The 26,319-nt window shown below is 41.0% G+C and overlaps 1 protein-coding gene across 1 annotated transcript in view; it reads left to right on the plus strand.

Moving 5' to 3' along the window:
- The window catches only part of IGFBPL1 (insulin like growth factor binding protein like 1), a 46,015-nt gene extending 19,930 nt beyond the window's left edge, over window positions 1-26,085 (plus strand). The window contains exons 2-5 of the mRNA XM_066602018.1: window positions 20,856-20,965; window positions 22,221-22,337; window positions 22,461-22,629; window positions 26,030-26,085. Coding sequence (XP_066458115.1) covers window positions 20,856-20,965; window positions 22,221-22,337; window positions 22,461-22,616 — 383 coding nt within the window. The 3' untranslated portion in view covers window positions 22,617-22,629; window positions 26,030-26,085. The remainder of the gene's footprint in view (window positions 1-20,855; window positions 20,966-22,220; window positions 22,338-22,460; window positions 22,630-26,029) is intronic.
- Window positions 26,086-26,319: the final 234 nt, after the last annotated feature.

Genomic DNA, 26,319 nt, shown 5'->3' on the forward strand with positions numbered 1-26,319 from the left:
TTTCTTCTACCAATTAAAACCACATAAAGAAACAAGCAACATGTTTCTAATCTCCCTATATCTGATTGTAGATTTTTTTATTCTACTGTTTGTACATTACTACGGGAACCGGCATCTTGCCTGAGCTGCAGTTGTCAACGATTAGAGAGTAGCCTACTATGTACTATGGACAAGAGGGGACCTATCGACTTCTATGGGAGACTCTTCTAGTCATTCATACTATGGAAATGAAGGGGCCCATTAACTTATATGGGAGATTGTTCTAGGCCTTTATACTATGGATAGTAAGGGGCTCATTGACTGCTATGGGAAATAAGGTAGGAAATACTATCTCACATTTTCAGATAATAGTAAATACTACAATCATAGCATTTATCAATATTGACTGACAAAACATTTTAAAGGGCCACTCCGGTGATTTTCTTTTTTTATTCATTAAACAACAGTCTCAGTATATACACGCTAGTATTACCTTGGTTAGTTATTCTTTTCTATGTGAAAGTGGGTCATGTGATCTCATAGTGACCTCTTCGGAATTACTAGTATTGTCCAGGAGTCAATATTTCTATCATCAGGACCTCCTGTATTTTGGGGCTAGAAACTCTTATCACAGTTACGGATGATGATTAGAGGCTCCTGTCACACAGTAATAACGAAGGGAATGACAGCTCATACTTCTGACTGTATATTTATTGTCTTTAGCTTATTTTGGAGAATATAGAGGTTAATGATAATTACACTGTCCTCTCAACAGGCATAGATGGTAGTGGCTCTAGCTGGTCATGTGATGCAAGGGATTACTAGGCTAATATCAGAGAGGAGGCTTCATTACATGGAAGTGAGTAGAATATATACAGGGTACATCCAGAGTGTGACAGGTAATCAGAAGAGGGGTGCAGGAATGGAAAAATGTATTTTTGCTGGAGTGGCCATTTAGGCTAACTTCACAAGGGTGTATTTGCGCCACAAAATTTGCTTTTGGAATACACAGTGAATGGAACCCATTGATTTCAATAGGTTTATTAACAGAAGCATATTTTACCTGCGCATCATGGACGCGCTACCCCCCCCCCCCCCACAGTATGCTCTATTTGCCTGTGCATGTGTACACCAAAAGACCCATAGAAGTCAATGCAGATGTGTATGCAATACGCTAAGAGATGCATGAAACACTGCGTCATTGCACAGGGAAAAGAACACATCTTGAACTCTTTACACTAATTAGCCGTTTCAACTGCGCATGCAAAAAATAAAGTTAAATATGTTATGCGAAAACACGGTGCTCATGTGCATGAAAATATGCATACGCTCATGTAAAGTTGGCCTTAAGAATGCACTATGTGTGTTTTGACCAGTGGAGAAGATTTTCAACAGTGGCAGCCATTCGTTTTTACAGTATAGAAATAAATGAAGAAGATTAGAATAAAGGGGTTCTGTCATTAGAAAAAAAAAAATAAAATCAATACTTACCTATTCCTTTCCATCAGTCTTCGTACCGCACCTTCTACTCACTGATCTCCTGTCTACTCCATTTCCCTGGGTCACGTCACCTTCAGCCGGCCGGATCCTCTTCTTCCTGCTTTGGAGCATCCATTAGCTGCAGTTCACATCCTGCAGGGCAGTGAATGCTATGAGTGATGTAGGTTTTACTGCCTAGCAGGGAATGCCAAAACATCATCGGCCTGCTTAAGCGCGCATGAGCGATACCTCGCCGGTAGGGTTTCATATAGTATAGTATATGAAACACTAGCAGGGAGACATCGCGAATACGCGGTCGCGTTAAAGCAGACTGCCGAGCATTCGGCATTCTCTTCTAGGCAGTGAACGCTTTGTCACTAGTGACCGGTACATTGACTTGCAGGAAGGAGACTGCTGGCAATGTATGGAAGAATGTCACCAGAAGAAGAGGATCCGGCCGGCTGGAGGTTAGGTGACCCAGGTGACTAGAGGAGAAGATAGAAGAGGCGAAGATCTGGTAAGAAGGCTGCCTGGGGAGGAGTAGGTAAGTTTAGAGTTGTTTTTTTTTTTAATGACAGAACCCCTTTAACTATAATCTTCACGTCTGAGGCCTCTTCACTCTAAATTGGTCTGATATAATTTAATCAGTTGGATCTGTTTTGGCATTAAATGTTCTGACCGCTGTTTCCCTGCTTCTCTATCCAATATATATGCAAAGATGCAGGCAGATGGTAGGACTTGCATACAATGTTTCAACCCATGCAGGGCCAGCCTTGTCAACCATGACAAAGACCCCTGTGTAAGTCTAAAAGTGGCACAGATGTTCAAGGTGTCATAAACATTATCATCTGCCTGCATGGATACCGTCACTTCCTTTTTTCATTTTTGGATAACTTTGGGTCCTCTGTATCCAGAAATATAGCTTTTTTCCTCTGTATTGGGTGTATTCTGTTGTGCTGCTTGCAACTGCTTCTTTGTTTGCTATCCAATGAATATGTTATTGGGAGGGCATCATTACCGCACTGTCTCAGTGTCAAAGGAGATCAAAGTGACTCTCTAGGCTCCATCTCATTAAGGCTCATCGCCTTCATTAGATGTCAGCCAATTACTTGAAGATCATCTTTTTACTTCTTACATCCCTTGCTGTAATATCAGTCAGCTTTCTTTCCATGCCCTGATCCTCTGGTAAGCCTGTCCTAGATTTATGTTTATACTTAGCAGACATTCAGAGGAGGCAGAGCAAGAGCCTGAATTGGTAATGAGACAGGGGATGTGCCTCCCCAACTAATGATGAGACCAAGTGTGTCTCCCCAACTACTGATGAGGCTGGGAGTGTGTCTCCCAAACTAATGAAGAGACGAAGTGTGTCTCCCCAAGTAATGATGAGACCAAGTGTCTCCCCAACTAATGATGAGGCTGAGAGTGTGTCTCCCCAACTAATGATGGGACTGGTGGTGTGTTTCCCCATACCAAGGTTCAGATGGGGTCTGTCTCTCCGAATCAGTAATGACACAAGGGGTGTGTCTCCCTGAACTAATGAGGAGACTGGGAATGTGTCTCCCATACCAATAATGAGATGGGGTGTATCTTTCCAAAGCAATGATGGGCTGGGGTGGGGTGGAAGGTCTCCATAAACCATGTATACACTATATAAACTATAGTCACAGATCACAGCTCTGCCCTATTGGAGAGAAGATAAAAAGCAGCCAAACAGTAAGTAGTGAGGAAAATAACTGTCTCCCATGCAGAATACAGTGTGCGATCCCTGTTATCTCTCTCCGGCTGAACGATGGATTTTATGCTCACCTAAAAATAATCGTTCAGCTGAAGAGTAAAAGATGGCAGCGTTTACACGTAACGATTATCGCTCAAAAGCCATCATTTGAACGAATTTTGAGCGATAATTGTTGCGTGTAAATGGGGCTTTACATATCATTTTTGTCCCCAATGGCTGTACATTCACTTCAAGTGTGAAACTTTTTAAAACTTTTTTTGAATTGTTTTTCATTCTTTGAGGTTTTGATTTAAATTTCTATTTGCTTCACTGATTGGAAACATCACCTTTAGGGTGCGTTCACACGAGCGCATAAACGGCGCGTTTTTGCGCCCAATCGTATAAACATGACCATCTGAGGCATTGGTTTCCAATGTATTTGTTCGCACAGGCGATTTTACGGCGCGTAAAAACGGCAACCCGAAAAAAAAACGGAACATATGCGACCGAAATACGCGCCAACGCATATTCGATGGCCGAAAAGACCATTTGAAAAGTAGGAACAAACGAAAATACGCTTTCTAGCTCTGGTCGTGATCGGCGAAAAACGTTCTTTCCGGCGATTATACGCTGCGCTCGTGCGAACGTAAATACGCCTACGCTCGTGTGAACGCACCCTTACAGTGACTTGGTGACTGTTTTATGACTTTAATGTTGTTGGAACCAACACGTCTATTCCACTATCCTCATTCCATCCTAGGCAATATCATTATCACATCTAGAATGTAACTTCTATTAAAAGATACAACAACTTGCTGATCTTCATTACAGGAACTTAGTCATGCCAAATGTATTTAGACATTAAGCTGATGTGCAGAAGGCACCGGGCAGCGATATTGAATATCACAGTCTCAGATACAGGTCATATAAGCCTAAGGTGTATGGTAACCAAATTAAATAGAGTGATGACATAATACCTATATTGGCTGCACCTAATATTTGTATGCATCAGATAACATATTAGTTGCCCAAAGACTTGATCCTGGGCTTCCCCCACCTAAATGTTACTGTGTTTCACTCTACGCTTCTAATCTAGAGGAGTGAAGGGCTTCGGCCAGTCCTTGACCAAGTATTGGTGCTAGAGCAGAAGTATCGGTACCTTCTGTCCACAGCATGGTTAGCTCTTGTTTTAAGGAATCTGATATGGTTGAATGTGTGACAGGATTTGTTTTTTCTAGACAATAAAGTCCATAGGGATAACTATATGAAATGTAACTATGTATAGTATCAATCTTTTTGTAAGGCTATTTAGTCATACTAGACTGACCCGATCTTTGCTACGTGAACATAAAATGTTTTAGAAGTTGTGGTTGTGAACTTCTAAATCTGCTGGGTTAGGGGATTTATTTAGAGCGTCACTTTGTAAATGGAGCGGATATCTAATATAACAAAGGCTCTCTCTGTTAGTCTTTCTCTGTCTGTCTCTCTTTCTGTTTCGGTATTGCTCTGTCTCTTTCTGTCTCTTTTGTTCTCTGTCTGTCTCTCGCTCTCTCTCTGTCTCTCTATCACTTTCTCTGGGTCTCTTTATTGCTCTCTCGTTCTGTCTATTGCTCTGTCTTTCTAGCGCTCTTTCTGTCTCTTTCACTCTGTCTCTCTATTGCTTTGTCTCTCTATTGTTCTGTCTCTCTATCACTCTCCCTCTGTCTCTATCGCTCTCTCTGACTGTTTCTCTATTGCTCTGTCTCTCTATCACTCTGTCTGTCTCTCTGCCACTCTCTGTATCTGTCTCTCTATCACTCTGTCTTTCCATTGCTCTCTCTTCTTGTCTATCGCGCTCTCTCAGTCTATCACTTTCTCTCTGTGTTCCTATTGCTCTTTCACTCTCTCTATCTCTATCGCTCTCTCACTCTATCGCTCTCTCACTCTATCGCTCTCTCACTCTATCGCTCTCTCACTCTATCGCTCTCTCACTCTATCGCTCTCTCACTCTATCGCTCTCACTGTCTATCGCTCTCTCACTGTCTATCGCTCTCTCACTGTCTATCGCTCTCTCACTGTCTATCGCTCTCTCACTGTCTATCGCTCTCTCACTGTCTATCGCTCTCTCACTGTCTATCGCTCTCTCACTGTCTCTCTATCGCTCTCTCAATCGCTCTCTATCGCTCTCTCAATCGCTCTCTCACTCTTGGTTGGGCAGTGTACGGTGCAGCTTAGCAGTGTATGCAGTGTTGCTTAGCAACGCTTCACTAATTCCAGTGCATGCCTGAAGCATAGCAGCACCGCCCATAGACGTAACATTATAACCTTCATCCCGTCTGACAGTCCCTGAATGTATTAAACTCACATGTGATGATTTTACGGCACCGGTGAGCATGTGTGTCATCTAATGACACCAACATCATACACCAAAGTTACAGCAAAGGGGTCAAAGCGTGGGGCAAGAAAAAACAAGCAGGCTTATTTATATTAGATTAGATGTGAGTTCACAAGAAGTTACAAAAGAAAAATATAGGAATTACTCATCCTTCCCAATAATTTGGTTACAGAGCCCTCATATTGGGTATAGTCAGACTGCTAAACAGAACTGGGTATACCATAAATAAAGAAAATCCACACCAGATATACATTAATAGATGCAATATCACTTCACAGATCTGTATTGGTTTAAAGGCTTGCATTGAGCTTAGATGAATGATGCTTCATTCATGGTAGTCTAATGGTGAAGTTGGATCTAATGAACCTGGACGTCCCTTCCAACAACCATTCTTGTGTTTGGCAGTGAATGTTACAACAAATCTAAGCATGGTCATTTCTGGAATTGTCACTACTTCATGTATATTATGCTCAATTATAGAGGCCCTGTCTTCATGTCATCTGGATAGCTCTGCAGCCATGGACCCTCTAATTGTAGCAAAGTCTCTCTTTTGTTTGTACTTGTTGCCATTCCCGCACATGGGCTCTTCTTAGATTTGGCCCAAGTGCTGTGAATGTATCAAGTAGGCAGTCCACACCACTCACTATCATTCAAATCTGATGTCACCTATTGTATCAGTGGGACCACCCACATGACACATCCACAGTATCAAGAGCCAAATCAAAAAGAGCCCTATGGGGGAATGGAAGGAAGTGGGAACAAAAGAAAGGTAACATTGCAGTCAGCAGGGTACCAGTTGCAAAGATATTTATCCAGTTCTGCTGACATGAGGACATGAAATATCCTCTTTAAATCATAGAAGTTATTCATTATAACCTATATTAAACTACTGAGACTGATTGCATGGATTGATTTACAATCTTATGTCGAAATGGATGTACAAGTACTGCATATTTTCTGCATTGATGACATATACTAGAAGCAATGGGATGAAACTGATAAGGAGGAGACAGATATTAGATATTAGAAAACACTTTGACAGTGAGGGTGATCAATGAGTGGAACAGGTTGCCACGGGAGGTGGGGAGTTCTCCTTCAATGGAAGTGTTCAAACAAAGGCTGGACAAATATCTGTCTGGGGTGATTTAGTGAATCCTGCATTGAGCAGGGGGTTGGACCCGATGACCCTGGAGATCTCTTCCAACTCTACCAGTCTATGATCTGCTATGGCACTCTCATAAATAACTAATCCTTTTAGATCCCATTACACCTGCTTTATAACACAGTAGCATTGTGTTCCACTTGGATAGCTGAGGAGTTCAATGTTCTTCAGGTTTGAACTTTGAAGAGTTCATTTAACATTACTAAATGTGCTAATTGTTCTTATCCATATAACGTAATTCAGCTGAAATCTTAACACCATCATGAAAATCTAGATTAGAATCTTAAAAAAAAAAAAAAAAAAAAAAAAATCCATAAATGACCCCTATTACACAAAGGTCTTGTTTTCTTAAAAAATAAAAAGACAGCCTTCACTCAGTATCAATCATTTCCCCCTACTCCCTACACTATATATTCGCTTCTCTCATAACTGGAGGCTATTAATAAGAGACTGAAACAGATTTTTACTGCCGTTCTCAGATATTGAATGGAACTTATTAAGGAGAGCTTAGTTTCACTAGACTAGTGACAGAACAATGAGCGAGGCTTTCCTGCCAAGAAAATGGGTGACCCCTGACTGTTTACTAGTAATTAAGCCTCAGCACTACTGAGGATTAGATGAACAAGAAATTAGCTTTATGAAATGCTAGTTGAATTCCAATTATCTAAGGGTGAGGAAAAGCCACAAGTAATTGGAGATCATTAAAATGTGGCAGAGGATTGAAACATCCCGGATTTTCATTTTTCACTGGGCTCATAGCAAAGGGAAGGACGCACTATAAAGAATGCACACCGCCTAATGGGCTCTTACATTGTCATGCGGAAATCTGACTGTTTCAAATGAATGTGTAACGTCTCCTTTCTCTGCATACAAACGTTCTATGGGATATATTCCGATAATTATTGATGACATTGACTGACACGGTATATTTGTATGCTTCAGCCCATAATATGAAATCCTAATATAATATACCGCCATTATTTATCATAGGGACATAATTGTCACCGCTTAGTTGAATAGGCTAATGGGACAAAGGCTGAAAGGTTTACTTAGGTCTTTTTCTTCATTGGGTTATTAGATGATATGCTGGTAATGTAGCTGGTGATGGGATTGTATAGAGAGGCATGTTGACTTAACAACACATAATTGCTTTTTGGGAATGACTAATATACAATGTAAAGTATTTGCTAAAAATGTATCCAACTGGCTACAAAAAAACATAAAAGAAATAGAGTTTGGGTGCAGGCAGGGTGGAGGCCTATCTGTAGGAAGCACCTCTTCTGTTCATCAGTTGGCAGTCATGTATATGCATAACAAACCTGTGCTGGGTCATGGCGAAGACGCGTGAACACTAAAAGGACATATACGTGCGCAAAGCTTTTGACTTTGTGGAGCATGACAAGCTGTGGAAATGGCTTAAGCAAATGGGAATATCAGAGCATCTGGAAGAATTGATAAGATGACTCTATGAAAACCAAGAAGCCACAGTCACAACTGCCTTCAGTAACACTGACTGGTGTGAAACCAGGAAAGGCATCTGACGAGGCTGCATTCTATCCCCAGTCAAAATGATCATAAAGGTGATGCAATCCAGATGAATCCCCCATTGGAGTGAAAATTGGTGGAAGAAACAAACAAACAATCTCCGATAGGATGACGACACAACTCTACTTGTAGAAAATAAAAAGGACCTTGAATACTAATTCGAAGAGTCAAAGAAGAAAGTGAACACATGGGACAGTATCTCAATATTAAGAAAACAAAGCTGCTGACAACAGCAAGCAATGTTGTGCCACACATAACAATCAGCAATGGAGAAACTAAATCAGTCCAAGATTTCACTTTCTTTGGATCCAAGATCGACCGCAGTGGCGAATCGGAGCCTGAAATCAAACGAAGAATCAGCATTGGCCATAGTGCAATGCAAAGAATGGTGAAGATATGGAAGAGCAAAGACATCAGCATTACAACAAAGATCCGAATAATCAATGCAATCATTTTCCCAATAACTATATATGCACATGCAAGAGCTGGACACTCATGAAGGTAGACAGAACAAGGATTGAAGCCTTTGAGCTGTGGTGCTGGTGGATAGGCGCAATCAAGGTTGACACGAACATGACTGTGGAAAATCTGAAGGAAGCGGCCAAAGACAGGGAAGCATGACGTATGCTGATCCACAAGGTGACCCAAAGTTGGCAACGAATGAATGGATAAATCCTCATCATATGCATATATTGCTGTAAAGTAAAACGTATATAATGGTGTTCTCAATTAGACATATTGTTCATGCTATCTATTACTTATAATGAATTACTGTCCCTTCTAGGGCCCATTTACATGGGTATATGCAAGTTGTGACTGAGACTCTGGATGCAACACACCTTGGATAGCACATGGACACCCCATAGGTGTGTGGGATAGTGGACATTGCATGTGTACTAGTCTCTTCCATGAAATAGACCAGAATAGGATATTCTGTGACATTTTTGCACAACCTCATTCATTTTAATGGATTCAAGTTGTGTCCTAGCTTGCTCGGTTACAAACTTGAACAGAACTAGGATAAAAAAACATCCTTGTGAATGGGCCCTTGAAGGGGGATAAAACTCCCTTCAAGTGAAGTAAGTGACCATATCATGAACATAAACAATTCATAGCCCAGGATATGATATACATGGAGTACAGAGAAAAGCGTCTTTTATGCTTTCCTTACCAAGAGAAGAAATCTCAAAGTAGAGCAGAGAATGAAACTTCAAATTTCCAGCAGTTTATATACCAGCTCATGAGCAAGCTGTAGATTTATTTACAAGGGTCCAGAGTCTGCTCCCAAGTAACAACTACAAACTGCATAAGAATATATACAGGGATCTAGCATATGTTGTTCTAAATCCTCTATATACTGCTCAGCATTGACTGTGCCTTCAGGATGTGTAAGCTGCCCATGCCATAGGCACTGATGCAACCCCATACCATCTGAGATGGAGGATTTTGAACAGTTTGCTGATAACAAGCTGGATGGTCCCTCTCCTCTTGAGTCTGCAGGACACGGCATCCGTGGTTTCCAAAAAGAATTTCAATTTTGATTCATCTGACCGCAACACAGTTTTCAGTTTTGCCTCGGTCTATTTTAAATGATTTTTGGCCCAAAGAAGACCTCAGCGTTTCTGGATTGTGTTGATATATGGCTTCTTTGTATAAACTGTGTTCACAGACAACGATTTCTGGAAGTATTCCTGAGCCCATGCAGGGATGTGCATTACAGAATCATGCCTGTTTTTAATGCAGTGATGCCTGAGAGCCCGTCAATCTCCAGCATCCAATATTGACTCTCTGAATCTTTAGATGGTATTATGTACTGCAGATGGAGGGATATTAAAAGCCTTCGTTGAGGAACATTTTTTTTTTTTAATTGTTCACAATTTTTAGACACATTTCTTTGCAGATTGGTGAACCCTCTTGTCTTTTGAGAGACTCTGCCTCTCTAACATACTCTTTTTTACACAGTCATGTGATTTAGTAGAACATTTACCCTCAAGTTGTTTTTCATTAGTACTACTTACTTTCCCAGGCTTAGGTTACCCCTGTCCCAATGTTTGTGAGTTGTGTTTCAGCCATCAATTCATTTTTTAAAATGAAATGGAAAAATGCCTCACATTCATCTTCTGAAATGTGTTCTATGTTCTATTGTGAATTATAAATTTGGTTATATGAGATTCCCCAAGGGGATTGAGGGTAATGGTAACATCCAACCTATTTGGGTAGAGGGTGTAGACTTAAAATACAATATTTTAGTTTGTGCATTGTGATTATTCAAAAGAAAGAAGTGTATGGAAGGAGCAGATTCACAAGGCCTTGGCAAGAAGATGTACGAGTAAAGGCTCTCCCTCAACACAAAGGTCTTTGTGAGCTTCTTTCTATGAAAACTTCTTGAAATGCTCACAGTAGTGTTAGACCAGGACAAGAATAATAATAAATACGATAATAAAAGCCTGCATTTCTTTTAACCCCTTAAGGACATGGCCTATTTTGTATCCAACAATTTGTAAGGACACAGCGATTTTTAAGCCATATAAGGGCTTATTCATTGCATGTAGTTTTTATTGGTACCACTTTGGGGTACATATAATTTATTGCATAAGCTTTATTCATTTTTTTGGAGGGTAGGGTGAAGAAACACATTAGTTGTTGCCATTGTTGTTTTTTTTTTTTTTATTTACTGTGCAGTAGAAAAGACATGATAACTTTTTTCTGTTGGTTGGTACAACTACAACGATACCAAAATTATATACCGTATATTCTGGCGTATAAGACGACCTTTTAACCCCGAAAAATCAGCTCTGCAGTCGGGGGTCGTCATACGCCGTTAAATACAAAAAAAAAACATGTCCAAAAAAATAAAATAAAAAGCAGTACTTACCTCCCCTGGCGTTCTGCGGTGCTGCTGCAGGCTGTCGCTCCCTCCTTGTTGCCGACAGAGCATTGCTTTCTGGATGCCGGGCTTGAAATCCCCGCCTCTAGAAAGCTAATGCTGTGATTGGCTAACTCACGCGGTGTCAGCCAATCACAGCCATTCAATGACATCATTGAATGGCTGTGATTGGCTGACGCTGCCTGAGTTAGCCAATCACAGCCATTCAATGATGTCATTGAATGGCTATGATTGGCTGACGCAGCACCAGCTTTCATAGGCTGACGCTGCTTGAGTTAGCCAATCACAGCATTAGCCTTGTGGAGGCAGGGCATTGAAGTCCTGCATCCAGAAGGCAATGCTCTGTTGGCGACAAGGAGGGAGCGACAGCCTGCAACAGCGCCGCAGAACGCCGCGGGAGGTGAGTACTGGTTTTTCTACAATGTATTCCCAGCGTATAAGGCGACAGTTGGGGGGTTGTCTTATATGCCCAGTCGCCTTATCCGCCAGAATATACAGTATTTTTCTAGATTTTTCACAATAAAATATCCTTTATTTTTAGATACTAATATTTGTTTGCATTGCTTTTTTATTTATCCATCAATGGAGCTGTGAGTCTTGTTTTTTGCTTGACAAACTGTAGTTTTTATTAATACCATTTTGGGGTACATATGACTTTTAATCACTTTTATTGCATTTTTTGTGAAGCAAAAAGGAACAAAAAAGCATTTGGGCTCCCTTTTTTTGCATGCACCACATGGAATAAAAAGTGTTTTCAATGTATTGTAAGGGTCGTTACGGATGTGGAAATACCAAACACATGACTTTTAACATTTTTTGTTTAAACAAACAAAAAGGAAATGTGCCTAAAAGATTTTTTTTCTCAAGTGATTTATTTTTACTATTCTTATTTCTTCCACCTTTTTTATGTCCCTTTATGGTTCCTGAAGCTGCAACCTCATGGTTGCTCAGATAATACACTGCAGTACTTCTGTACTGCAATGTATTATCACTACTCTTTTACATTAGAAGTCATGGCAGAGTCAGAGGCCACTGTGGGGCCTGCAATTGCCATTGGAATTCATCATCCCTCTGTGATTTCATGGTGGAGGGCGATTATGTCACAGAGGGTGCCCCCTCCTTTTGTTAACGCGATACATGGCACGATCAACATTGAATTGCGGCATGTAAAAGGTTAGTGGTGGGCATCAGTGTTCTTGCTGATGCCCGCCGATGCAGCTGGTGGCAAGCTGTCAGTTATAGCTCCTGAGCCTGCACCATCCATAAATGTGTAATTTTGTGAGACCCTTTCCTACCTAAGATGTGTAATATGTATGAGTGTGTAATTATATATATATATATATATATATATATATATAGTGACTCAGCTCTGGGAGGGGAGGGGGCGAAAATGACACAAAGGCTAGAAACATTCTCCAAGAATAAGTCAGCTTATTCTGACAACAGGTGTAACAGCGGGTTGTAGCAGAAACACGATAAAACAGTCTTTAGATCAAAACACCAGGAATATGTTTAAATACCTGCCCAATATGGTGCAGCTGGGCAGAAGGGTAACCTTTGTTCCCACCAGGTCAGGAGCTCTTCCTCTGATGTCCTCACTCCTCAACTCAAAGACACACACTGCCTAACCTGGCAGCCTTTTATGCCCCAGTAACGAGTCTATTTACTCACAGGTGAGCAATTGGAAACCTATCAGGAAGACCTGGACTGGATTCTACCTCAGCCAGTCCAAGTGTCTGGGCGAGATATATACTCCATCCAGAACTTTTCCCTTCACCTATCCACATATCCCCCCCCCCTTCCTCTTCTCCAAACCGGAGGGCGGGACAAAATTTGTCGCCAGACAATGCACCCTACCCAGTCTCTAGTCCAGGGTAAAGCTAAAGTTTTGTAGTGACAAGAACCATCTGGTCACTCTAGCGTTTTTCTCCTTGTTCTGTCTCATCCACATCAAGGGAGCATGATCTGTCACCAACTTACACTGTCTACCTAGCAGATAGTATTTCAAGGCTTCCAGAGTCCATTTCACCGCTAAACACTCTCGTTTCACAATAGCATAATTTCTTTCCACGGGAGACAACCATCGACTCAGATATAAAACTGGATGATTTACTGTTTGGGACAAGACTGCACCTAACCCTGCATCAGAATCATCCGTCTGCACCACAAATTCTTTGGTGAAGTCTGCGGTGACCAACACCAGTTGTTGGCACAGTGCCGCTTTTAGATTAAAAAATGCCACTTTTTCGTCCGAGGTCCATGTCACCATTACCGACTTCCGCCCTTTGGTCAAGTTGGTTAACGGTGCCACTATGGAGGCAAAGTTTGGTACAAACCTGTAGTAATAGCCTGCGATACCCAAAATAGCCCTTACCTGCTTCTTGGTTATTTGTCTAGGCCAACCCTATATGGCCTCTATCTTATTTATTTGGGACTTGACTACACCTCTGCCAATTATGTAACTGTGGTACTTGGCTTCCTCCAAGCCTACTGCGCATTTCTCAGGGTTTATAGAGGTCTATACAGCTGGGATGTCATGTAAGTAATCTTCCGTGTAGATGTACCTTTTGACAAGGTCCACTAACTGGTTGGCATCTTTGGGGCCCCCATATCTGACCCAGTGCTGTATCTCTACCAGCAGGGTCCTGATGAAGAGGTCAGCAACTACTTTCTCCACGATTTGCGCTGGAGTGCAGTCCTTTGGCAACAGCCACTTCTGCACCAGGTGAAAGAGGTTGAACATCTGGGATCGGGTGGGCAGGTCGCTCTGATATTTCCAATTGTGCATGTGTTGAGCACGGACCGCTGTGGTAACCCCCAGCCAAGCAAGTACGTGCAGACGTACTCAGCTTTTAGCCTAGCATAGTCCTGTACCTCCTGCTCACTGAGGTTGTAGTATGCTTTCTGGGGTTTACTGATGAGATAAGGGGAAGGAACCTCCAACCAATCCTCCTCAGGAAGTCTTTCTCTCCATAGGGAATGCAATGTTGCAAGCGTGTTTTTGTGCGTACCCTAAGGGTGTGACCCATCCCTTAGGGTATGTTCACATGGGAAGAATCCACGCTGGGTTTTTCAATGTGGATTTTGCCTCAGAACCCAAAATTTAAGTCAAACAGGTATATAAGTGGCTTGTTCTTCTGGGGTTAGGTAGGAGAGCCTGGAGGCTGGTAGAGGCTTTGCTAAGCAAGGTCTAAAATGAAGTCCACTGAGTGGATGGTGAACTAACAAATAACCAATGGTGTCTGGGAGCTAATAGAGTGGTGCTGGGTAGAAGGTGAGTCTATTGAAAGCTTGGTGTGAGACTATGTGAAGTAACAAAGTCTGAGCGTGGTCTGTGTGAGACAAAGAAAGGCCTCACAGAGTTAATTATACTACTGTTCACAATTCTATTTGACTGTAATATTTAAATAAATTGTGCCACCTTGTGTGTACTGAAACCAGTGAGACTAGTGTGCCTTTTAAAGAGATGTAACCAGAATGCATAGCATGTCATTAGATTTGCAATTGTGTTTAGTAAAGTTCACTTCTGGATTTTATTTGGTCTGGGATTATTTCTTTCTTAAAGAGGAACCTCACAAGGGAAGATACCGTTCTGCACGTTACAGTAGACTAATATGTTCATGTGCGTTTTAAAAGTATGTTGGATATTTAGATTGAATAGGAAACAAATCAAGAAAGCCATCACTATATGTAATCTAGCTCATTATCTATCTATCTATCTATCTATCTCATATCTATCTATTTATCTATCTATCTATCTATCTCATATCTATCTATCTATCTATCTATCTATCTATCTATCTCATATCTATCTATCTCATATCTATCTATCTCCTATCTATCTATCTATCTCATATCTATCTATCTCCTATCTATCTATCTATCTATCTATCTATCTATCTATCTATCTATCTATCTCATATCTATCTATCTATCTCATATCTATCTATCTATCTCATATCTATCTATCTCATATCTATCTATCTATCTCATATCTATCTATCTATCTATCTATCTATCTATCTCATATCTATCTCATATCTATCTATCTATCTCATATCTATCTATCTATCTCATATCTATCTATCTATCTCATATCTATCTATCTATCTAATATCTATCCATCTATCTAATATCTATCTATCTATCTATCTATCTCATATCTATCTATCTATCTCATATCTATCTATCTTTCTCATATCTATCTCATATCTATCTATCTATCTCATATCTATCTATCTATCTCATATCTATCTATCTTTCTCATATCTATCTCATATCTATCTATCTCACATCTATCTATCGATCTCATATCTATCTATCTATCTCATATCTATCTATCTCCTATCTATCTATCTATCTATCTATCTATCTATCTATCTATCTATCTATCTTTCTCATATCTATCTATCTCATGTCTATCTATCTCATGTCTATCTATCTCATCTCATATCTATCTATCTCATATCTATCTGCTATATCCACTTCAAGATGACATCTTAGATGTATGTAGATTTCGAACTGTCACACAGACAACAAAGGAGGCCAGCAGGCACTTGGCAGGTATTAAAGCTTAGTCTCAGGGGGAATAATTTGGGGATTTTGTGTGAGCTGTATCATCTTCCAGCACAGTCAATTAGGCACTTACAGATGCAGATATACTTGTTTCAATGGTAAATTTGCAAAAGGCATGTCTTTTAACAGATGGTCCTTCTTTTCTTCACATCTATTTTGGAAAAATGATGTGACCTCTCGCAGCTGCCAAAGTATCTGTGGGAGTCCTGGCTGCTCTGCGGATTACTCATTATTCCATGTGCATACAGTAGACCAGCAGATTGTGCCATACTGTGCCTCTGTCATTCACTGGTATAATAGATAAGCACCAGGGGGCGACCAATAATGGCTGCCTTTACTATTTGGATGTACTGTCTTATTATGATGTCCTAACCATTTAATGGATGTATTGTAGTTAGATTATGCGCAGAAATGGTAAATCACGCAACGGTTTTATTGTTATGTATTATTTTTCTCCTTTTGTCTTTTTATTTTTAGATATGATCTGATCTTGCGTAAGGGTGCAGGTGATATTTTGGCTGAAAATACATTTTTAAATACATAAAATCATTGAGATTAATGATAATATATTAAATAATAATATTAACAAACAAGCTATAGGACAGGCCTGCACAATTGGCAGTAGGGAGGGGCCAAAATGTAAAATTGACATGTCTTGGAGCCACAGTTTTTAGCAGCTTACTTACCCAGTTTCCCCGAAAATAAGACCTATCCTGAAAATAAGCCTTAGCATGATTTTTAAATGGTATCCAGGCAGATATACATGTAAAAAAGAAATATTTTGGAGCAAAAATTAATATAAGACCCTGTCTTATTTTCGGGGAAACACGGTAAAACGTGTTCTGTAGCTTAATGATTAGACTAAATATTTGAAAAATTAACAATTTGCCTTTACAATATACTTGGGAACCTAAAAAAAGCCCAAGTAGAATCACATATAACTTTTTACCCTGTCATACACTTACTGCAGCATGCCACTGCGGAGCGTAGTTGCACATGACCCTGTTTTATTTTTTTATCAGGCCATTCAAACTCCCCGCCATGGCATGAGAGTTTGGGACAAACAGTGGGAAGACTGGTTGTGCCCGATCTTTCTCGCACATAGTATGAACGGGCAAGAATATCGCTAGTGAAAAAGAAACCACTGAAATCAGTGGCTTAGTTTCGGCCCGTTATGCGGCTGTTATTATAAGGGTCACATAATGGGACTAAATCAAGCTCACCTGAAGAAGCTCTAAGAAGAATATCAAAGACACCAAATAGGTCTATTTGTTTTGTGGTGTTTACGTAATAAAGCGCACTGTTATCTTTTTTGGTGCTATTATTTTTTAGAAATGTGAATTTCACCAAAGAAGAATTAACAATTTTTTTTGTCCCATTAGGCACCTTCTACTTATCCTTTTTTTATCTGTACTGGTATATATCTGCATACACAATGGCTGAAAAAAATTGTAATACTGAGGCATTTAGGCCGAATATCCTTGGAAGCAAAGTACCTTGTGGCTCACTCGTGATGTTCCTGCCTCCCATACAGGAGATCCCGAGTTTGGGATCCAGAAGATACTTGAGGGTGAAACAGGAGCTTGTAGATTAATTAGAGGGTGTCTAAAAAAATTGATGGCCTACACAGGACCTAATGCTGTATGTTGGTGTGACACTGGTGCAGCATCCGAGCAGGGCGTGCCAAAGTGGGGGAGACCACCGGGAAACAAGATGGATGTCACAAAAATTATCAACGGTGGTTTGTCACGTGACGCCAGTACCTTTTCCTGGATTCAGACAACCGTATATCGGCTCGGTTTTCACACCCAGCCGATATACGTTGTCTGTCTCTGCAGGGGGAGGAGGCTGGAAGAGCCAGGAGCAGTGCTCTGAGCTCCCGCCCCTTCTCTGCCTCCTCTCTGCCCCTCTGCACTATTTGCAATGAGAGGAGGTGGAACGGGGCAGGGCTAAGCTTCGGGAATTAGCCCCACCCTCGTTCCGCCTCTCCTCATTGAAAATAGTGCAGGGGGTGGAGAGGAGGCAGAGAGGGGGCGGGAGCTCAGAGCACTGCTCCCGGCTCTTCCAGCCTCCACCCCCTGCAGAGAGAGACGCCGTATATCCGGCTGATATACGGTCGTCTGAATGCGCCCTTAGGGACTCAAATGGTTAATGGAGAAATAATTGACACAAGTCCTGGTAGCTTTGATTTGCAAACTGGAGGTACTCAGTTTACTTCAGCTTCTAGTAAAATGTTCAGAAGACAATATATACAGTTCATCAATATGCAGAGATATTGCTTTGCATTTGCACAACATTGCTCCAAGTTCCAGTTTAGTACAACAACAAGTTAAACTTCATCTCTCTCTCTCTCTCTTTGGTATTGAAAGGTTACATAGTAGAATTCCGACAGTACTCAGGGTTAACTTTTAGCATACGATTATGCAGTTTATGAAGTTAGATTAAAGATGGGCCTCTTTCACTTTCCCTGATTCAACTTTTAACAGGGGCTTGTGTAACTCACTGATGTGTAGATGGGTCCCAAACCTTCTCCTCCACACTGTGCTTGAATTGGTAAGCTTGTAAAATGCTTGCTTCCTTCTCTGGACAAAGTTAATGCTCTCCACACTGAGGGGCACCTCCTCTCATCCTTTCCCCTCCACCAATCAGGAATAGCAGGACAAGCAGCCAATCAGCAGCCAGCTGTTGCCAAGTAGTTATCTTAAGCTTGTGAAGAAAGAGGAAAGATAGGGTCTTTCCGACATATGGCACCTTCTATGTCCCCTAGGAGTACATAGCTAGGTGTTACAGGACTGATGATTGTGTGACTACCCTGGAGGACCTTCTGGCCACTACAGTGGGAAAGAGGGATATTGGGATTACATATATAAACACCTAGATGGGTGTATTTAGGATGGGACTTTCAGAGTATGTTCACACAAGGCACAAATACCATGGAATTTCCACATGGAAAACTGCTGCATTTATTATAGAAGACAGGTGATTGAGATCCTCAATCCACAACATGTCAAAAGTTTGCTGTGGATTTCACTCCTTGAAATTAACCATTAGGTGTGGATTTTTCACACCTGCGCATCCTGCGCATATGAACCCACCCTAAAGATATGTATACATATTGAAGAGCTTCTGTAGATTTGATGTGGATTGTGGGAGGGAAATCCATGATGTAATTATGCCGCATATATTGACATGCTGTGGATTTGAAATCCTCAGCACAGGTAAATGTTTGCTGTGGTTTCTTTTCGCAAAGTGTACATGGGATTTCTTAAAATCCCTCCCACAATGCTTGTACTGTAAAGACTGCAGATTTTTTATACACAAAAAAGAATATATCAACCAAAGTCCAGGATGCCAGAGTTTCTGTTGTAGCCCAATAACCATCTGGAGTGTTGGATATTGTGCTGCGCCCAGAAAATGCATCCATATATCCAATGGAATGATTTCGGGGCGATCTTTCCTAAAAAAATATTGAAATAACAATTAAATTATTTGTTTTTAGGCAAAAGTGCATCAAATTTGGATAGAGGAATATAAGGTTGTAAAAAATGTTATAACCCTATTGCACGCGCAACTGCTTTTAAACTGTACTTTTTACACGTGCAAATTGTGCGCAATTGTGAGTGCAGAAAAATCCACAGCCGCGGTCCCATTTATTATAATGTCTAATTTGTCTAATTAATTTCATATAATTGCCTAATAGTAATAATCGTATAATTGCCTAATTAATTTCATATGCTCTATTTCTCTGCACATGCCGCATATTTTTTTTGTGCAATGGAATTGCGCACCCAAAAGACGCGACTGTGTACGGACCCATTGAAATCAATGAGTTCTATTTACTGCGTAAGAGCAGCTATTCTGCTTAGCGAAACCCGCCATCCACTTGTGATGAGTGATGATTTTGTATTCTACCAGCGGAGGGAAGAAGGAATGTCTTGTTAGTGCGCTGTATATACACAGCTGCGGAGTTGTGTACACAGCGTGTCGCACTTCAAGAGGGATTTCGGATCTTAAAACCATATAAAACCTGATTATTTCCGCTGTACGAAGAGCATGAAAACCCTTTGGCAACTGACAACAGGTTCCGCCTGTCACCACTGATGTCCCCTTTTATCAACCCCTCTGTCTTTGTTGCCAACAGGGTGAGGATATATTTACACAGGTGGGTTTTACATGCGAGCTCCATCGATAGCGCTATGGATGGAACTTTTTCATGTTAAAAACATCACATTACACTCGTATGCCATGCGAATTGCATCTGAGTGTGATGCAGTTTTTACCATTAAAAACTTTTGGAAAACTTTTGAAAATTGCAAGTATGTAGATGAATGCGTTTTTTAAATAAAATCGCATCGTGCTTGCATCCAGAATTGCAATTTTATGCGGCAAGGCCGCTTCAAAGGTTATATTCGTCTGGCGTATTCTCTTGCGTATTTTCCGCAAGCGTTTTTAACCTTTGCAACCTGTTTTTGGGTGGATTTTACCTTTGCAACCTGTTTTTGGGCGGATTTTGCTGCGTCCATAGAGGTCTATGGACAATAAACGCTGTGGAAAAGTTAAAAGAATTGACATGCTGCGTCTTGAAAAACCGCACTGCCGCTGCATTTCTGCACTGCGGCAGTGCGGAAAAAATCCGTCCTGTGAAAACAGCTTTTTGCCCAAACACATTTGCACTGCATTGCACTGCAAACACAGCGATTTTGCTGCAGTGCGGATATGCAACGGCAAACTGCAGCAAATCCGCCCCGTGTGCAGCCAGGCTAGGGGTGTCATTAAGGGCTTCTACCCACTAGCGTTTTTTTTTAACGCTGCGATATCGCTGTGTTTTTTTTAATGCAAATGTCAATGGGACTTTCTAATGTTAAAATCGCATCGCACAAAAATCGCAAGAGCGCAAACTTTGTTAAGTCCCATTAACAAATGCAGCGATATCGCAGCATTAAAAAAACCCTAGTGGGTAGAAGCCCTTAATGAGACTTTTTTGTGTGTTTTTTGCCAACATTTCTGAAGTCCTGTCCTGAAGGCGTCATGTGACACTATAAAAACGTCTCCAGTCTGCGGATGTGTAATTCTGTGAATTAGATTAGAACGCTGTAAATCTGTCAAAATGTCGCCTCCATCATTTTCTCTTTCCCTCTAGCTCCTGTGATTACTGTGGCACCAAAAAAGATTCACAATGTAACTGGAGCTCAGGTTTACTTATCTTGTGAAGTAAAGGCCGTTCCAACTCCCAGCATCTCCTGGAGGAAGGTAAGAAGATCCTGGACCGCGCTTTTCCTTTTGCTGACGGATCTGTGTGACGACTTGTGTTTTTGTTGGATGAGCTGAAGTTCCTATTAGCACCATGTTAGGGTACAGCAGTTTTTTTTTTATCAGTTTCTATTCTGTTTTTTGGGAAATGGGATGAAAAATAGAAATTTTGTTATTTTTGGCTTTCTTTTTTATGGTGCTCACTGTGCAGGTTAGATCATAGAATGGTAGAGTTGGAAGGGACCTCCAGGGTTATCGGGTTCAGCTGCCTACTTAATGCAGGATCACTAAATCATCCCAGACAGATATTTGTCCAGCCTTTGTTTGAAGACTTCCATTGAAGGAGAACTCACCACCTCCTGTGGTAACCTGTTCCACTCACTGATCACCCTCACTGTCTAATATCTGATCTGTGTCTCCTCCCTTTCAGTTTCATCCCTTTGGTTCTAGTCCTTGTGCAGATGTGAATAGGGCAGATCACTAAATAACATGTTAGGCTCTTATCAGATTTATGTTTGGGGCTTCGGTCCAGTCATTCTGTCATAAATGCTGTAAAAAATTGTGTGACATGCTGCAACATTTTTTTCTGGTAAAATTATGAAACCATGACGGAGACCAAATGAAAGCCATTCTAGCCAATAGTTTCTTGTCAGCTCTAGTCATAAAAGTTAAACGAGTTCGTAGTTCCATTTCAACTGATGGAGACCAAAACAGTGTCATTTTGGTCTTCATCAGGCTGGTATACTTTAGTATACCTTTTCTTTCCACATAAGGCTATGCTGCTCTATGCAGGGACATCATGTAAGGAGACACATACCGCATTTTTACATTGAGATTGGGCAACACTGCTAGTGTATACACCTGATGGAAGGCTCAGATGTGATGTGAACAGAGCTTTACCCACCACATCTGAACATGCCTTAAAGTGGTTAAAGTCATGATACCCGTTGGTTGCCTGCTTGGCATTTGACAATTCTGCCATACACCTTCATACACATGCAAGCTTGGATTGGCCAAACATGCCTGGTTATTTCAATAGGGATAGGGATAAGCGTTTACCAGGCTCAGATATGAGGTTGCCGATGCTACACCCTGAAATCAAAGGAATTCTCCAACAAAAATGTGAAGACTTTTGTCTTCCCCAAATTTTCCTTTATTAACCTGTGATATAATCTATGAATCTATAGTTTGTACCACTTTTCAACTTTTTGATTTCATGAGTGCAGATGTTGGTTCAAATTTCTTCTTTTTGAAGGTTACGGAGTCTACTCAGGGAGTAAGACTGTTCGAAGAACTTCCTGGAGACAGAGTCAACGTGGCTGTGCAAGTTCGTGGCGGCCCCTCCCGTCATGAGAGCTCTAGCTGGGTTATGGTGAGTTCAGAGCAATATAATATATACAGACAGAGCTGCTAGAGCCCAGAGTAATATAATCATGTGATTAATATATTGTGGCAATATGTTATTTCCAAAGACGTAATCTGGTGTTTTCTTTAGATAAAGCCATTGACTAAAGAAGATGAAGGAACTTACCAATGTCATGCAACTAATATGGTGGGTGACGCCTATGCTGAAGGGTCAATCAAGGTTTCAGAACATGGCATGCGCAGGATGAAGAAGAACCATCATTCCAGTTCTGAGGTTGTTGTTTAATAGCACAATACAGGTAATAGCAAACTATTTTATGCAAAAAATAGTACTTATAAGGAGTTATGTCTATAAACAGCTAGGAAAATAACATTTGCTAGACGAGTACAAACGGTTACCACCAAATCTAACCTTCAGGAGTCTATCAGAGGGGGGTTGTGTGTTATCTAAGGTTGCCATATTGTACTTACTGGATAACCAACTTTAGGTTGAAATATGTGATTCAACTTTATGCCACTGGCGGTTGTTGGGGGAGGAGGTACTTTTGAGCCAATAAAGGGGTATTATTAGCACGACAGCTTAAATTATATACATAGCAAGATCTGACTTAGATGGGAAGAAGTCATTTGGGCTACTCTTCAGTCTTTAAACAAAACAGGATGAGCAGGGGCAAAGGATGGAAAATGCATGTCTCTTGTGGTCCTTGCATCTCCAGGTCCTCCCCACCCCCTATTGGTCATATCCTAATTCGTTATTACTGTATCTCTGTATAATAGATTCATCCTAGCTTGTGGCAGCTGTTGAGGTCCCTCTATTAGAGCATTGTGTGCGTAATATCATGTACAACACATACAATATGATGGTCATTGTTATAATGTTGTATGTGATGATATTTCTGGAAGTCCCACATCTTCAGTTTTGAAAACTAGCATTCCCCAATGGTCAACTGGTTGCTCATATGGTTTAATGTTTGCCGCTGGTTGCTTATATGAAGGAGTATATTTAATACTGATATATACTGATGTCTTGAGTTAGAGTATGCTAGCATTTTATTTTAAGTTGTTTATATTGTGACTAATTGTATCCACTATGGGGTCCCTTCTGTTAGAACCTTCTTAATGTTCCAAGAGGCTGCTTACTGCAATGCATGTAGCTTGTATACTTACATCAATATGCTGTGGGGTGTTACTTACTGTAAGAATGTGTTCTTCAAATGATGAAAGGTTCTTCATTCTACCCACCGCTGGCTGAACAGTGGTAACCATCTAGTAGCTCACACGTTCGAGGCTCACACTTTGTGTGTGGTTCCAAGTGTGTTCCATCTCAGCACATCCTTTTGGTTTATGATGTGTTGATATCACCTATTAATAAACCTGGCTGATGAAGGGTTCTATATGCTCTAAAAGCTTGATATTATGATTTATTTTTGGTTAGCCAATAAAATGGGCTGACTGGCCAACCAGAAGATCTTGTAGACCTAGAAGCAACAACACATTACAGCTAAACTGTAGGGTGGGCCCTTTGGATTAATTTGTTTTGTCAGTCCAAGGTGCCCTATCCAATACTGACTAAGGGGGGATGTCTCACATGACAGGATTTTAATTGCGGAATCCACAAACGCCGTTCCCATGGACCTACGGTAAAACACAGGCATTGAAAGGCATGCAGTTTCGATTTTTCCATCACACTTGTGGATACAAATTGCATATTCTGCGAGCAGAGGAAAAATCGAAGCATGCTCCATTTTGCCGCAGACAACCTCTATTGAAGTCAATGTAGGCGTCTGACCCGCAGCCCATATGCAATCAACATTGTGTATGGACTAGAGGTACCCGCATCATCGCTAAGCGATGGCGCGGTAAATACCAACAAAACAACCCTGTATTGCGCATGACTGCCTGCAAGCCTAGGTGGCCATACGCAATTCAGATTAGTGCCATATGCACAGAATCCTGTGAGCCTGACCTTGAGTACATATTAAAGTATCAAACATCATATCCATTTTTTCCAGCTAACATAGTACAACATTATTCTTGCTGAATATGAATATAGTTAAGGGACGCACCGATTATATGGACTAAGTGTATAAAAGTTCAAGGTTCTTAGCGCATATTTTGATCAAAACATGAGGGTTAATCTGCCATGTCCTGGGGACCTCCATTCAGATGGGGCCTAATTTAGACAGACTCTTAGGGCCTATACCTCCAATACAGTCAGGGAAGAGCAGAATCCAAGCTACATGCTCTAATTAAAAGACCTTGGAAAGACGGGGAAATAAGGTACAGGACAGATATGGAGGCAACCACTCTTCAGAAATGCAAATGCAAGTTTCAGTAGGACCTACACACGATGAATGAAGACAAGTCTACTCAAACCCTGAAAATTCAGGCGTGACGACTGTCACATTGTAACACCAATATCTAACTTTCCTCCACACTACAGCTACAGGGATCCAGGACAATGAAATCTATGGTGCTGTTTGCAGGGATTACATACTGAAGAGTAGTGTACATGAAGTTATCAGAGCTGCTACCGCTAACTTTTATATCCTCATTTGAAAAACATTTTCTCCTTTTGGATAAAAGAGGCAAAATCTATTTTACATTGAAAGCCACATTACAGAAATGTCTGTATAGCGACCATCGGAGGGTACCTTAGTCCAAATTTAATCTATATATCAAATAAAGAGCTCCACACTCAATGCAGCAGGAGGGCTAACCTCACTTACGATTGATTGTATGCTGCTGTTGGAATTAACTTATTAAACTCATGTGGCGAGTTAGGAGATCCCTATTTGATACATATTATCTAGCATCTCCACGATTACAACATCTGTGCCTCAACTTGTTCCCTATTTACAGTGACACCTATGCTGTTATTTTTGCATACTTTAAAAGGGGTTGTCTTGTTACCGGACAACATCCCTTCAATAGCGCTCACTGTAGTAAAACAACCCCTCCTCCACAGCTGGCATACAGCACTGCAGTCCCACCATGGTCCGTTATGACAGCTCACGTCACTGGAAGATGACCGAGGCAGCCCATTAGAGGCTCCAGAGTCCTCACTTATTCACCTGGCATCAGCGCCATGATGCCAGGAGAGCCGGATGGTGATGCTGCAGCTTCTGGTTGCAGTGGTCACCCAACTTCCGGTGACATCAGCAGTCACAACAGACTCTGGGACCACGGCGGGGCTGCGGAGGTGGATCCCATAGCGGAGGAGCAGTAAGTCCTGATCAGTTTGTTATTTCACTGCAGTGAGCGGCATTGAAGGGATGTTGTCCAGTAACCCTTTAAAGCAGATCTGGCAGGTCTCCTATACTATGCTATCTGAGGGTAGCAAATATTAGGGAAGAAGAGGAAATTTAGTTTTCTATTGTTTGATTCAGTAGTTTGTAAAATGCAGTTTAAATGCTGTCGGGACTCATATAGGAAGCCCGTGAGTCCCGCTTTCCCCGCCCACATTATGCTGATTGATAGGTCTATATGCGCGAGCTCATATTGCAGAAGCCATGATACAGCATAGCACAAGACACCCCACCGTTATGCTCTAAGACCAGTTGACAATGTTAAAGACAATTGATGGCTGCACTTGGTTCCCTCATCTGTATAGAAACTGTTAGAAATGTGCTTCAGTATTGTGACCCAGCCAATATTTTCTGCCCATCATTAATTTCTTCTTCTCTTCTTTTTCTACAGGATTGAAAAGCTCCGGGTTTTTACTGCGTTTTTTGATTGTTTAATTATGTATCACTTGTAGAAATAGTTTTCTATCATTCTTATGATGTTTTTGTACAATCTTTCAAATAGATCAAAAACTAGTTTAATAAAGTTTCATAACTAAAAAACATTGGTCTTAATGAGACACAATATTGGGTTAATTGCATCTAACAAGGACCAACCTCAAGGTGAAGTCACACCTAGTGATAATGTCTGCTTAGTGGTCAACAGTTGTATTTCCTTTCTTTATGCGGTAGTAATACTCCATT

Source organism: Eleutherodactylus coqui, chromosome 5, assembly GCF_035609145.1.
Source record: "Eleutherodactylus coqui strain aEleCoq1 chromosome 5, aEleCoq1.hap1, whole genome shotgun sequence".
Classification (NCBI taxonomy): domain Eukaryota; kingdom Metazoa; phylum Chordata; class Amphibia; order Anura; family Eleutherodactylidae; genus Eleutherodactylus; species Eleutherodactylus coqui.